The 14,315-nt window shown below is 45.1% G+C and overlaps 1 protein-coding gene and 1 long non-coding RNA gene across 4 annotated transcripts in view; one reads left to right on the top strand and one right to left on the bottom strand.

The window, feature by feature from the left end:
* The window catches only part of IFT56 (intraflagellar transport 56), a 54,895-nt gene that overhangs the window by 28,385 nt on the left and 12,195 nt on the right, over positions 1 to 14,315 (top strand). For all 3 annotated transcript variants that reach the window (XR_016441819.1, XM_090042743.1, XM_090042742.1), the window contains 4 exons: positions 1,199 to 1,252; positions 1,681 to 1,744; positions 7,191 to 7,279; positions 12,926 to 13,009. Coding sequence is in view for 2 of the 3 variants with exons in the window: in XM_090042743.1 (XP_089898869.1) it covers positions 1,199 to 1,252; positions 1,681 to 1,744; positions 7,191 to 7,279; positions 12,926 to 13,009 (291 nt within the window). In the remaining variant the exon portion in view is untranslated. The remainder of the gene's footprint in view (positions 1 to 1,198; positions 1,253 to 1,680; positions 1,745 to 7,190; positions 7,280 to 12,925; positions 13,010 to 14,315) is intronic.
* The window catches only part of LOC149865962 (uncharacterized), a 35,103-nt gene continuing 22,019 nt past the window's right edge, over positions 1,232 to 14,315 (bottom strand). The window contains exon 3 of the long non-coding RNA XR_016441820.1: positions 1,232 to 1,281. This is a non-coding gene — a long non-coding RNA (uncharacterized LOC149865962). The remainder of the gene's footprint in view (positions 1,282 to 14,315) is intronic.

The raw sequence follows: 14,315 nt of genomic DNA, 5'->3' as shown, positions 1-14,315 counted from the left end.
GCGTAATATTTGTTGTTGTTATGTGAATTTTAAAAATCTGATATCCAGGGCCAGAATCAGTGTTGGTTCCTGCTGGCAGAAGGGAAATATTTCTGCATCAGTTGTCTAAAATTCCCATATTTAGTACTGTGCAATTGCGGATTCTAAGAATGATTCTAGACTGAGTCCCACTCTGAAGTTGAGAGAGAAATGCTTCTCAGGTAGGGTTTCTTTAAAAGATGACTGAAGCTACTCAGATTAAGAAGGTAAAAGTTTTCCCTGTGCATGTACACACTGGTCCTGTCTGGATAACTGATAATATTGTTTATGTTGTAAATGCATGCATTTTGGCCAGTTATGCCAGTTCCAATGATTTAATAGCTGTTCTGTTGCTTGTGTGAAATACATTGAGGTTTTCAGTTCAGCTGCCATTATTTATTATTGGTAACGTGCCCCCTGCTGTGCTAATGGACATCTCATAAAAACGGTAATCACAATGGACTTTAATTGTTCCCTGGTTGGCAAACTTAACAGATGGGTTCAATTACTGAAGAGGCATCAGAAACTTTCCCACCCACTCCAGGAGAGGACTAAGGAAGAAGTGTGTGGGTAGAGACTGCCCTTGCTGTAAACTCCTTTAAGAGTAGTGGATTTCTACCTTGAGGACTGTCAGGAATTTTTTTATTAACATGAAATTTGCTCAGTATTTTTTCATAAAGTTGATATTGGTTAAAAAGCACCAGTCTACTTGCCACAGAGATTGTTTCACTTTATTCATAGGGTAGAGGCAGTGCCAGCTTTCAGATCTTGAGGTAGTCTCTTCGCTGAAGGAGTCACCTACAAAGCCAAAAGTGGGGTTTGGTCTCCATGCAGTTTTCCAGATTTGGACTTTTCTGCCGAGGCTACTGAGAGCAGCATAGTTTGTGCTATGTGATGGTGGGTTGTGTAATGTGGCTATTTCTACGCTTGGTACTGGAGCAGAACCCCAGCTTATTTTGCAGAAGTGGTCAGCTCACATATACGATTGCCATTTTTCAGACATTATTTGTTACATGTATTGCTTGAAGCACCCATCACTAGGATCTGACATTTAATATAACGGAATCTTGGATAGAGTTGGCATGGACAAGATAACACTCATTTTAAGTAGTTGACTCATAATGTTTTTATACCTTCTGAATTCTTTAACTTGTTGTTTCCAATCCTTTTTTTCTTCCAGGAATATATTCTCAAGGGGGTAGTGAATGCAGCCCTGGGACAAGAAGTGGGCTCAGTAAGTAAAACTCCTCAGGTATTCCATCACTGAAGTGGGAGAAGAAAGAGAAATAAGGGATTTGGGATGCAGCTGATGGGGAAAGAGGTGATAATTTTATATTTAGATTTCATGCTCTCCAAATACCACCTTTTCTCACCCCACAATGTTCAGTCCAGAATGAATGAATTGCAAGATTTTAGTAGCCCTTAGACTCCTCCAGACTGAATTCAGGCTTCTCTGTCCTGATAATAAAAGCTTTCCTTTTTTTGCAGTGGTTTTGTGTACCTGGGCCCATGCATTAAATAAACCTTGTTTGTTTTGTTCCATTCACATCTGTCCTTTCACTGTGTTTCACTTCACCTACTCACCTCCCCAAACCAAATGTTCACTTTGTCTTATGGCCCTGCTCTATACTCTGGATCTTATGTAATTTGTTTTTCTCCAAGAGGGATCATCTGAAAATTGCTCAGCAGTTCTTCCAGCTTGTGGGAGGATCAGCCAGTGAATGTGGTATGTTTTGAAGTTTGCTTTCTTCATTATATAATCTCTCTCCTTTTGATACAACAGTGTGCATTTTGTTTAATGGTGCCTTTGCAGCTGCTGACTCAGCACATCTGGTAGTAGACGTTGTCTTGCTGTAGTTGTACCAGTAATAAAACATGGAATTCTTCCACACAATATGTCTGCTACACCAGGACGCTGAGGATGTGTGGTGCAATCCACATGAACAAGTCTTTTATATGTAATATAATATCTACATTTTTCTAGTTAGCAGATTTAGTTTTTAATAAAAATCATCTTTATCCATGTAAAATGGGTCTGTCTCTTAAAAATAATCCCATAAACAAAATGATGCTTCTGCTGGGCACTGATCTTTTTGCAGATGCCAGGTCTGTGTTGTTATATTCATATACCATATTTTTGTTTAGTTTAGGTCATATGTTCCTTGAAACAGAGATAGTTCCATATATGTTTTGTCATAGCAGCTGCTGTCGTCACCACCACCCACTGCCCTGTGCAGCTGCTGTGCCCACACTGTTTTCCTGTGGCCTGTTGCATGTGTGGCTCCACAGGCTGCTGATGGGCCTCATGCCTGGCTAATTGTGCACTGCCCATCAGCAGCCTGCGGAGCCACACGTGCGATGTGCTGTAGGAAAGCAGTGCGGGCGTGGCAGCAGTGATGGTGCGGGACAGTGGGTGGTGGTGATGATGACAGCAGCCACTGCGTGCAAGACCTCCCCCTTCCCAGCAAGCTGCTGGGAAGAGATGGCCTCCACCTCTCCCCCCTGGGGAGGAGGCTTTTCTGAGCCAGGCTGGCTGACCTGCTCCACCGGACTTTAAACTAAGCCCGGTGGGGGATGGGGGGACTACTGCCACTGCTAGCCCGCTGAGCAACCCTTGCAAAGCCAGCAGACCAAGGCACTTAAGGGAGCCCACCCCTGCCCCAGCCCTGGCACAATCTGTGGGCAAGGCAAGAGCCCCCAAGGGCACACTTGCCTGCCTGTACACTAATGCCAGGAGCCTGGGCAACAAGCAGGAGGAGCTCATCCTCCTGCTCAGTGCAAAGAATTATGATGTCATTGGGATAACGGAGACCTGGTGGGACTCCACCCATGACTGGACCACGGGTATAGAGGGCTATACCCTGTACAGGAGGGATCGTGTTGACAAAAGGGGTGGGGGTGTAGCTCTCTATGTCAGGAAAGCTACATGTCCCTGCAAGCTGATGTTGGTGACCGGCATGGACAGCTAGAGACCCTCTGGGTAAAAATTCGTGGGAAGTATGGCACAGGGGACACAACGGTGGGAGTCTGCTACAGACCTCCCACTCAAAGTCCTGAGCTTGACCAGGAGTTTGCCCGGGAACTGACTGAGGCCGCTTGCTCCAGGACCTTGGTTGTCATGGGTGACTTCAGTTACCCGGACATCTCGTGGGAAGATCGTTCAGCAAAATCCGAGCGGTCGCAAAGCTTTCTCTAGTGCATGGATGACCTCTACCTGACTCAAGAAGTCTATGGGCCAACGAGAGGCAAAGCGCTGCTCGACCTGGTACTGGCTATGGGGAACAACCTAATTGGCAACCTAGTGATCGATGGGAAGCTGGGTGACAGCGACCATGAGCTGATCAGCTTCACCATCCACCGTAAAGCTGGCAAGTCAGTCAGCAACACAGAAGTCCTTGACTTCAGAAAAGCCGAATTTGACAAGCTCAAGAGGCTTGTTGGTCAGGCCCTCAGGGTCCATGACCCCAGGGAGATGGGAATTCAAGAAGAGTGGTTGCTTCTCAAGGAAGCAATCCTCAATGCACAAGCTAAATCTATTCCAACACGGAGGAAAGGCAGCAAGAAGGCACAGCAGCCCTCCTGGCTCTCCAGGGACCTAGCGGACCTCCTGCAGCTAAAAAGGAAAGCCTACAAAGGATGGAGGACGGGATTCACCTCCAAGGAGGATTATTCTGCGTTGGTCCAGTCCTGCAGGGAGCAAATCAGGAAAGCCAAGGCTGCAACTGAACTCCAACTAGCTTCAAGCATCAAGGACAACAAAAAGTCCTTTTTCAGATATGTGGGGAGCCAGAGGAAAAGCAAGGGCAACATTGGACCCCTGCTAAACCAGATGGGGCAACTGACAACTGATGCCCAGGAAAAAGCCAACCTATTAAATAGGTACTTTGCGTCAGTCTTTCATCAGTCCCATGGGACGCCCATGCCTGCTATGGGACAGGGAGATCCGGGTGATGGGGATCCCCTACCCTCCATAAATGCTGACCTCGTGAAGGAACACCTTGAGAAGCTGGATACCTTCAAGTCAGCCAGCCCTGACAATCTGCACCCCAGGGTACTACTCAAGGAGCTGGCGAGCATCATAACTCAGCCCCTGGCACGGATCTTTGAAAACTCCTGGCGCTCTGGTGTAGTGCCCAAAGACTGGAAGAAGGCCAATGTGGTGCCAATCTTTAAGAAAGGGAGGAGAGTGGATCCGGCTAACTACAGGCCCATTAGCCTGACTTCTATCCTGGGGAAGATCTTAGAAAAGTTTATTAAGGAGGCCATCCTTGATGGACTGGCCCAAGCTAACATCCTAAGGGATAGCCAGCACGGGTTTGTTGTGGGTAGGTCTTGTTTGACCAATCTCATTTCCTTCTATGATCAGGTGACCTATCACCTGGATGAGGGAGATGAGACTGATGTCATAGATCTTGACTTCAAAAAAGCTTTTGATCTGGTATCCCATGATCACCTCTTGGCCAAACTGGCCAGTTGTGGCCTTGGCTCCACCACAATCCGCTGGTTGGGAAACTGGCTCTGTGGTCGGACCCAGAGGGTCGTAATCGATGGCAGTCACTCATCGTGGTGCCCTGTGACCACTGTGGTCCCTTAAGGCTCTGTCCTGGGACCCATACTGTTCAACATCTTCATTAACGATGTGGACATTGGAGTCAGGAGTGGACTGGCCAAGTTCGCCGATGACACCAAACTTTGGGGCAAAGCATCCACGCCAGAAGATAGGTGGGTGATCCAGGCTGACCTGGACAAGCTCAGCAAATGGGCAGACGAGAACCTGATGGTGTTTAACATCGAAAAATGCAAGGTTCTCCACCTTGGGAGGAAAAACCTGCAGCATCCTTATAGGCTCGGCAGTGCTACGTTGGATAGCACTACAGAAGAAAGAGACTTGGGGGTCATCATTGACCACAAGATGAACGTGAGCCTGCAATGCGATGCTGCGGCTAGTAAAGCGACCAAAACACTGGCTTGCATCCATAGATGCTTCTCGAGCAAATCCCGGGACGTCATTCTCCCCTTGTACTCGGCCTTGGTGAGGCCGCAGCTGGAGTACTGCATCCAGTTTTGGGCTCCACAATTCAAAAAGGATTTGGAGAAGCTTGAGAGAGTCCAGAGGAGAGCCACGCGCGTGATCAGAGGTCAGGAAAACAGATCTTACGATGATAGGCTGAGAGCCATGGGACTCTTTAGCCTGGAAAAGCGTAGGCTCAGGGGTGATCTGATGGCCACCTATAAGTTTATCAGGGGTGACCACCAGGATCTGGGGGAACATTTGTTCACCAGAGCGCCCCAAGGGATGACGAGGTCGAACGGTCACAAACTCCTGCAAGACCGCTTCAGGCTGGACATAAGGAAGAATTTCTTTACTGTCCGAGCCCCCAAGGTCTGGAACAGTCTGCCAGCGGAGGTGGTTCAAGCACCTACATTGAACACCTTCAAGAGTAAATTGGATGCTTATCTTGCTGGGATCCTATGACCCCAGCTGACTTCCTGCCCTTTGGGCAGGGGGCTGGACTCGATGATCTCCCGAGGTCCCTTCCAGCCCTGATGTCTATGAAATCTATGAAATCTCCTGCCCCAGCCAGCCAGCCAGCCATGTGGCATATGTGCAGTCCGCAGTGGGGTGCCACTGCCCTCTTTCCCTCCCTCCCCCTGATCCTGCTTCTGGGAGCAGGCACAGAGACACACTTCCCCCCCTGCCGTTCCCAATCTGGCCCCCCTAGCCCTTTCCCCCTCCCCTACCTCTCCCCTTCCCCCCACATACACTTACCTGCTGGGGGGCTGTCTGTGTGTGTGTGTCTGCCTCTGCATGCATGGTGTGTGCATCTGCCTCTGTGTGTGTGTGTGTGTGTGTCTGTCCCCTGCCCGCCTGGCAGCAGCAGGCATATGCCATCACATGGCTCTTGGGGCAGCGGTAGTGGGGTGGTTTTTGGCAACACACAGTATTTTCAGACTAGGTGATTGTGGTGCTCAATCTTTCCGGCATGCAAGTCAGATGAATGGGTGCAGCTGCTCTAAGGGTCAGCTCCAGTATACAAACCAACCCCATGCATTGGGTCCAGGGCTGCAGACTGGGTCTGGGACTATGCACCAGGTCAAACCCTGCATGCTGGGTCTAGGGCTGCACACTGGGTTAGCATGCCAGCCCTATTTGGCATACAGGACTATGTCATCTGGCCTGTGGGGCTCTCTATGAGTCCACAAATATAGCAGCAGGAGAGAGCTGGTGTGTTAATTGCTGCTGGGCTCCCAGAGCTGTGGTAATTAACAGTGGCGTTACCACTGCTAAATTTTTGGACCCATGGGAGCCTCAGGGGTTGGATGACTCAGCTCAGTGGATTGGATCAGGCTTGCAGACCATACCTTTAAGTACCATTGCTGTAGTATAAAATATTGGTACTCATTTGGGATGGGACAGTCATTCCTGGCTTTATCACTTGTGAATAATATGGCCCACCCAAACTGGACTGATTAAATTTTCATGCTACACTGTGTATAGAAAGCTGCAATATGTGGGCATAATGTTCTCTATGCTTCAAGTTTATTATGGTGTCAGCACTAAGATTTACATGTATAGACCTTCACCATCTAGGAATGTTTTTAAGGGTGTGAATATAAAGGGTATGGGCAAATGAACAAGTTACTGTAAAATAAGGTAAAGTCTGAACTTAGACTGCATTAGCCACTCCATAGTAACTGCCTTTGTGTGCCCACTGTTACCCCATGGTCGATGTGAGATAGTGTACCCCTTGTGGTAATTTTTGAATATGGGCACACAAACAAGAGAGTATAACTGTTTAAGATGGTTTAAAGGCACTTAAATTAGGGCTAACGGGTTGAAAACTACAAATGCAGGACTTACTCTCACTTGTAGGAACTGGTAGTGATTCATGGTAAAATTGTCTCTGACACATGGAGGATATTCTATAGGAAATAGTCTGTTGTTTTAAGTAATTTGTTACCAGGGAGTAATCTTGTATTAGCAGAGGTGTACAAAAAGATCTAATTGCTTTTCTCATTCTCTAGTATAGTCACCTGGCTGAAAAAGACAGATGATACTATACTTTGGACTTTCTCAATAATTTAAGAAGCACATATCTGTAGTATTGATTCTTTTTTCCCCCTCTCACCCAATTTTAAACTGTATGCAACTGTATTCCCTCTTGTTTCAGATACTATCCCAGGGAGACAGTGCATGGCTTCCTGCTTCTTTCTGCTTAGGCAGTTTGATGATGTCCTGATTTACCTCAACTCAGTCAAGGTCAGTATTATTTATTTGCATTACTATAGGCCATAGGAATCTTAATCATAGACCATGACTTCACTGTGCTAGGCTGTATATAAATATACGCACGTGCAGTTCACAATCTAAGTATTAGGCAAGAGGCATTAAATGAATACAGATAACCTGACCAGGATTATAAGAAAACAATAAGACAGCATGATGGATACCATACCAGCAACCAAATTGTTGTTAAGAAAAAGGAGTTCTGAGGAGGGTTTTAAAGGAAACTAATCATGTTTTATATATGTAACAGATGTGAGGAGCAGCATAGGAGACAGCAAAAAGTGTCTGAAAATGTGATATGTATGTGGTGAAACATCACTGGCTGATCCAAGGGAGGAGATTGACCTCCCCCCAACAACAGTGAATTAGAGATGGTATTATGTAAGGTGTGGAAAGACTGAGGCTCATGTTTGATAGAAAAAGTGGAGCTAGGAGAGGGAATGAGGCAAACTGACATGGCCAATGAAATAGGCTAGTAAAATGATCTCTGAAACAGGATACAGAATGGATGTGAGCATGGCATTATTGCATTTCTCAAAGCCAGAGAAAAGGATGTTGCAGTAGTCAAGTTGCAAGATGATAAAAAGTTTTTAGACATGTAAACACATAGGAAAAGTCATATTGTGGGAAGATTTAAATGTAGCGTAGACATGAGAACATAGAAAGAGTCCTAAGATGCCCATTTTATGGAACTAAATGATAGGCAACATGGTGTTGGTTTAGAAAGAAGGTTCTGGGATGGCAGAGAAGCTCGGGTTGCACCATATTGAGTTTGATGTGATGCTGCAATGTCCGCAAGGGGTGTTATGAAGACGATATTTTGGATATTTTTGTCACTGTACAAAATGGTAATTGAATACGTGTTTGCAGATGGGATTACCCATTTGAAGAAGGGTGTTGAAGAGTGTAGATGAAGAAGGGTATAAATGAAGAGTAGAAGGGGACCAAAGAACCCTGTAGAACCTACGCTGCTAGGTGAAGTGGGGAATGCCTAGAGTCCTCTGAAGGAGTGATTAGAAAGGAGAACCAAAAGAGGACTGTTATGGAGGCCTGAGGAGGACAATATCTCAAGAAGAAATATGTGTTTTATGGTGCTAAAGGCAACTGACAGGTCAAGGGGGATGAGGACTGGTTCAGAGCTTTGGTTAGAGAGAGGTCATTAGAGATGCCAGCAATAGATGTAACAGTGGAATGCAAAAGGCAGGAAACTGGCTTGGGGAAGGTCTACGATGGAATTGGAAGAGACAAACTCCAGATGTCTATTGTGGACAGCAGGCTCAGTCAGCTTAGAAGTGAAGGGAAGTTGGAGAGGTAAGTGGATTCAGGGTTTGTTTGGGTTTTTTTTCTTTTTTTAAATAGGAGAGAGACTAATCCATGGCATATACTAGGAAAGGAAAGAGCCAGAAAAGAGTGAGGTGTTAAGAAAAATAGTGAGGGAGATGTGGACACAGAGATCAGGGGATAGGTTGAAGTCCTTTGAGGCAAGTAGAAAGGTGAGAAGAAGAGAACAGTCTAGCTAATATCTACATCCATGATGGCAAACAGGAAATGGAGTTGTAGGATGAGAAGGGGAGGCAATGGGAAGGGTAGGGCAGGAGCCCATATTGTATTTTGTAAATATAGGCAGTCCTCGGACTTATGACACAATTGGTTCCTAAAAACTGTGTCTTAAGTCAAAACATTGTAACTTGGAACCAATTTTCTCATAAGAAATAATGTTATAAATGGGGGATTGGTTCCTGAACCAGGGCCTGATACCCTGTTTTCATCAAAAATACCCCAGATTTTTGTACTCGATCAATTATAGATGAGTAATATAGCTACATTAATGTATTTATATCATAAATAGAAATCATACTGTTTTGGAAGGACTTCTTTGAAGTGACTTTGCTGGACTTTTCGAAGGGCTCTTGGTTGGACTTTTTGAAGGGTTCTTAGAACAGCTGCAGTCTTCTCAGGAGTCTTGGCTGCAGGTTTTTCTGGAGTCTTGTCTGCTTTCTTAAAGAAAGTGTCCAAGCAAGTTTGAACAGATGTTCTCCAGGGAGATGTGACACAGCGAATTTGTTCGCTGGCGTAGCGTCGCATTGGAGCAAGCATTGTAAGTCGAAACTCATGTCATAAAGTTGAAACACGGTGTCAATTTCTAAACGTTGTAAGTGTGAAATGTTGTAACTTGAAATGTTGTAAGTCAAGGACTGCCTATATTCTTTCTAAGTAAACTGGAAAGATCCTGGGTGGAGAGGAAATGAGGAAGGTGGATGCGAGGTTTAGGAATAATGACATGAGAGAAAAGGAGGTAGCAGTAAAGATTAGTGTGAGTACCTTAACTCGTGCTATGTTTTACCAGCTGGTGGAGATAATTTTCTTTCTCTCAGTCCAAATAAGAGGATAAATGATCCTACTGGGCAGTGGGGAAGGTCTGAGAGAGAGGGAAAGCTTCTTTGGTTGCCTGGTACTTGATTTGATTTTGTTGGAGGAGAAGGGAAATCGAGGGAATGCTGCTGTGGAATGATATATTTTTGTGTAACATCAAGAAGTGTTTCTTCAGCTGCTGGTGAGCTAGAGCAGAGCTATCCAACTGGCTGCCTATGGGCTGCATGTGGCCCCCAAGGGTTTAAACTGCCACCCAGCTGATGCATTCCCTATCATGTTGGGTGCTGTTGCCTCCAGGGGCTCTGGGCTTCTCCCTCCTCCAGGTTCTGCTTCCAGTGCCTACCCCACTGGGTGACACAGTGGAATGTGGCAGTGCTGGGGAAGCTAGGAGCTGTTGAAGTGTGTGGAAAGGGTGGCTCCCATGGATGTACATGCAGTGGAACAGGGTGGAGGGGGCTGCTTGCACAAATGATGGAGTGGGGTAGAGAAGATCTGCCAGTGCACTGTTGTGGTCCATGTGGGGCACAGCTCCCAGCCTCTTAGAAGTTGATCAGCCGTGAGTTAGACTTAGAGGAACAATATAGCAGTTCCCTTCCAGAATCAATCAGCAGGTCCTATTCATCACAGAACAGTGGTGTATTGTGTGCATATTTACACCTTTCCATCTTACACTCAAAAAGCAACTCCTGTAACTCAGTTATTTAAGAGATACTAATAAACACATGAGTGCATCTTTCATGTAGCACCCAGTAGAAGACAGTGGTGTATGCACAAACTCATCCCTGTCCCCACTTCTTTGATCTGTCATGTCATGTGAAATCTATGCAGATAGTTCCCATGGTTTGACATTATTTATCTTGTCCCACAATAACATACCAGAGTTCAAAGTTATTTTAGAAAGAAAAAGTAGACGAGGAGGAAGCAAACTATGCATTAAAAATGTAAACAAGATAACTAAAATAAAGGCAGCAGGACATGAAACTGACAAACTGTAGCTGTCAAAATAGAGGACTGGTAAGGCATGCTGGAAAAATATGGTGCTGCAGAAAGCCAGTTCTAGAAGTTTGGTAGCACATCCTATGTGAACATTGCCTCCTGACAAAGGCTGGGTGCCAGTTGGCACCATGCCACCTTTGCATGAGTCATAGCAGCAGTATTGGATGCAGCCTGGTGGAACTCATTGCTACATGATATTATTGGGCATTTATACATGTATTTTTTTTCCTGGGACAAGCAGGAGATCTGCCGCTTCGTAGCAGACTCGATTAATCCGTATGCGACCTGAGGTGAACTGCATGAACTGCATGCAGTTCTATAAATAGCAAAATGTGCATCAGTGCGCAGAAAATTGGAACGGTGCACTTTTGGCACCTCCAAAGTGTTTTAGTTCAAAAGTGCATCACTGCCATTTTCTCAGTGCTGATGTGCATTTTGCAACTTATACAACTGTATGCATTGCAGCGCTGGGTGCTTTTCAAAGCTCCCAGCACTGCAACACATGCATGTGTAAAAATGCTCATTGAGCTCAAGAGGTTAGTAGGATTCAAAGAGACTGCACTTTTATACAAATAGCGAAAATATTCAGTTTTAAGTATTTTTAAATGTGTTTCTAAAAGGACTACAACCCTAATACTTCATGGCCTGATGCAACGTCTAAATAATAGAGAGAATTTAAACATTCCTGTTAGGCATGCTATCCCGTATCTTCCTGCTTCAGGGTTTTTTGTGCCTTTCTTTGAAGCAACTGGTATTGGATGCTGTTGAAGACAGAACACTGAGTACATGGACCACTGCTCTGTTTCAGTTTTGCAACTGCTGTATTATTATAGCTCCAGCAGTCCAAATAGTGTTCTCTCTCTACCTTCTTATAGTTGGGTGGATTGCCCAGTCTGCATTTTGTGCTTCATTGTCTGGTATCCAACTTGTCTAGCTTTACAAGTAGAGATGTGGACAAGTGGAGTTCGCATTATGTTTTTTTGGCAAACATCACCTCCATCAATGATTGATTAAAACTGCTTTAGGCACTAGCATGCCTCAAAGGACGCCTTGCTATGAGTGTCCTGCCAGCTGGCCTGAAGCTGGCTTTTTGGCACTAAGGACCATCTGGGGAGATGATCTAATACAGCACCAGCTGAGCTCTGGTCACAAGGAATGCTCCATTGTTCAACTGACTGTCTGAGCAACTAACTGAGATAGATACCACTCAGAGCAGCAAGTAATGTTATGACAAGATTGTAGGGCTTAAGGTGAATTCAGTGCAAGACCAAAGAGGATAGTGACAGACTTTATCCAGGGCGAAAACTGTCTCTGGTAGGTAAAAGAGCCTGATTAGTGTTAAGACACTGAACCTGGGGTATTTAAACAGGTTCTAGTCCACTACTTTTTTCAGCAGCAGTTCAGATTTCTAATGCAGATACAGTCAAGCTAGGTGATACAGCTGACTATAGTTGGCAACAGATTTTTTTTTTTTTACCATGTTCAAAGCCAAATGTACCCGTAGCTTGTCATGAGCTCTGATAAAAATTGCAGTGTGAACATGGCCTTGTATGTGCTCTGGAAAAGATGCAGCACAGGAAAGATAATTCTGAGCTTCTTTGGTGTCCAGCACTGAGAGGATATTGAAAATGAACTTTGAGTAAGAGGGTTGGCTGTATGTGCACCACAAATGGCATATTGTTCACCAAGTTTGCTTGATTTGGGACTTATACTAATTCAGGCAAACCATCTGTGAGGGAGACTCACAGTGTAGCATTTTAGTTTTAAGGGTAACTTAACTAACTTGAGGTAGGAAGGAGAAACTGCTCACTCCATTAAACTAGTGGGGAAAAGAAAGCTCTCTGTTAAGCAGTCTTAAGTTTTAAGGTGTGTGCATGATGGGAGTGGTCATAGGGAAAGAAGCCATGGCACCATAGCATGTCTTAGCATGCCTAGAATGAAAGATCAACCCAGTAAAAGCTGCCAGCCTGCAATTTCTGGGTTGGAACATACTCCAGACCTGCTATTGTTAATACTCTGGAATGTTTCAGCTATGTTTGCAGTCACAAACTCATGATGGAAAGCCACTCTAATTCTCTAGCCAGTGTTTAGAAATGACTTAGGTTTATAGTGTTCTTTCCCCCTCTCCAACCCATTTGTCTGGTGTAGGCTGATTTAGAACTTGATTCTTTATTTTTCATATTGTATACCATGTGGAACTGTGCTTTGTTTTGTTTTCTTCTTTTAACCTGTGTATGGCTTATTTTCCAGAGTTACTTCTACAATGATGACACTTTTAACTTTAACTACGCCCAAGCCAAAGCTGCCACTGGCAATTTCAGTGAGGGTGAGGAGGTATGTCTGTTGGCTTAAACAATGGGAATGTTTTCTACATGCCCCTCCCCCATACAAGTATTGCTCTCACTCTGTTTGGGATCCTGCAGGTTGTGTGGAACCTGAGCTCCAAGAATTGAAAAGTATATCTTGCTCTCAATTAATAGGATTCAGAAGAAGTAGCTTGTTCTAACCTTGCACTGTGGAAATAATGCTGTTAGTGTATCACAGGAGCACTCCCAGCTGTTTCTAATTGATCAGAGAATACCCCCTTGATTATGGTTTCTGTCTGTCTGGGATCCCAGGCAGCCTTATTGTTCAGGCAGAGCAAAGTCTGTTGAGTGAAAGAGATTGGATAACTGAACGTTGACTTAGGGGTTTGTTATATGTGAGAGGAGAAAAAAAAACAAAAAATGTTTCCACAACATCCAGGTAGGCTTGAGGAGTTTTGCTTCTTCGTATGCACAGCATGTTTTGTGCATTGGAAGTTGAAATACACACAGAGTAATAACTGCTCTGAAGAATTAAGTGAGACTTCTCAAAAGCAGTAAAGATCAGAAAATTGGAGTGGGAGGTAGGACAAGAAACCCAGCATGTGGTTTGTTATTTTAAGTCAGATGGTTTTGATAAAATTCTTTTTTTTTTAACAGTCTTCTGATATTTGAACCTTAGATTTCTGGGGCAATATGATGAGAGGTTTGGGTGAAGAACAGGAAGAGTTAATTTCTTATTTCTGTGATTGGAATTAAAGCTTCTCCAAAAACCTGTCCAAGATTGATAGGCAAAAAGGGTATGTGCTACAGTCCTATCAGCTCAGTTTAGTTGGTTTAATACAATTGAATAACCCCTCTTAACATTTGTGAAAATTCAAGCTAACAGGTTTGAAGTCATATTAGGAGGCCACTTGTAGTCTCTGGTAGTGGTGCTCAAACTTTTTTCCCAGTGGGACAGATGGACAGTGTCTGGTCAGACTGTGGGCTGCATGGTGGTTCCAAACTAGTACCTGGGGCTGGTATGGCGGACATCATCCAACCATCGGAGTTGGGAAGGGGGCAGCCCAATCTGAGCCCAGCACCACAGAGGAGAAGGGGCCTTCACCTAGCTCTGCAGTGGGGAGTGGGGTAAGGATGTGAGCCTACCAGGGGGTAAAAGGGGTATGGCTCAGTCCCAATCTGGCTGTGTGGGGAAAGGGGACATGGCTTGGGCCTAACCCAGCCTTGCAGGGGAAAAGGGGACATGGCTTGAGGAGAAGAAGGGCATGGCCTGGCCCAAACCAGCCCCACTGGGGAAAAGAGGTATGACCCAGCCCCATGGAGGAAAGAGGGCA

Source organism: Crocodylus siamensis, chromosome 4, assembly GCF_052110815.1.
Source record: "Crocodylus siamensis isolate JL-2025a chromosome 4, ASM5211081v1, whole genome shotgun sequence".
Lineage (NCBI taxonomy): Eukaryota > Metazoa > Chordata > Crocodylia > Crocodylidae > Crocodylus > Crocodylus siamensis.
Note: the sequence above shows the minus strand (reverse complement) of the source record. Positions and strands in the feature narration are given on the sequence as shown.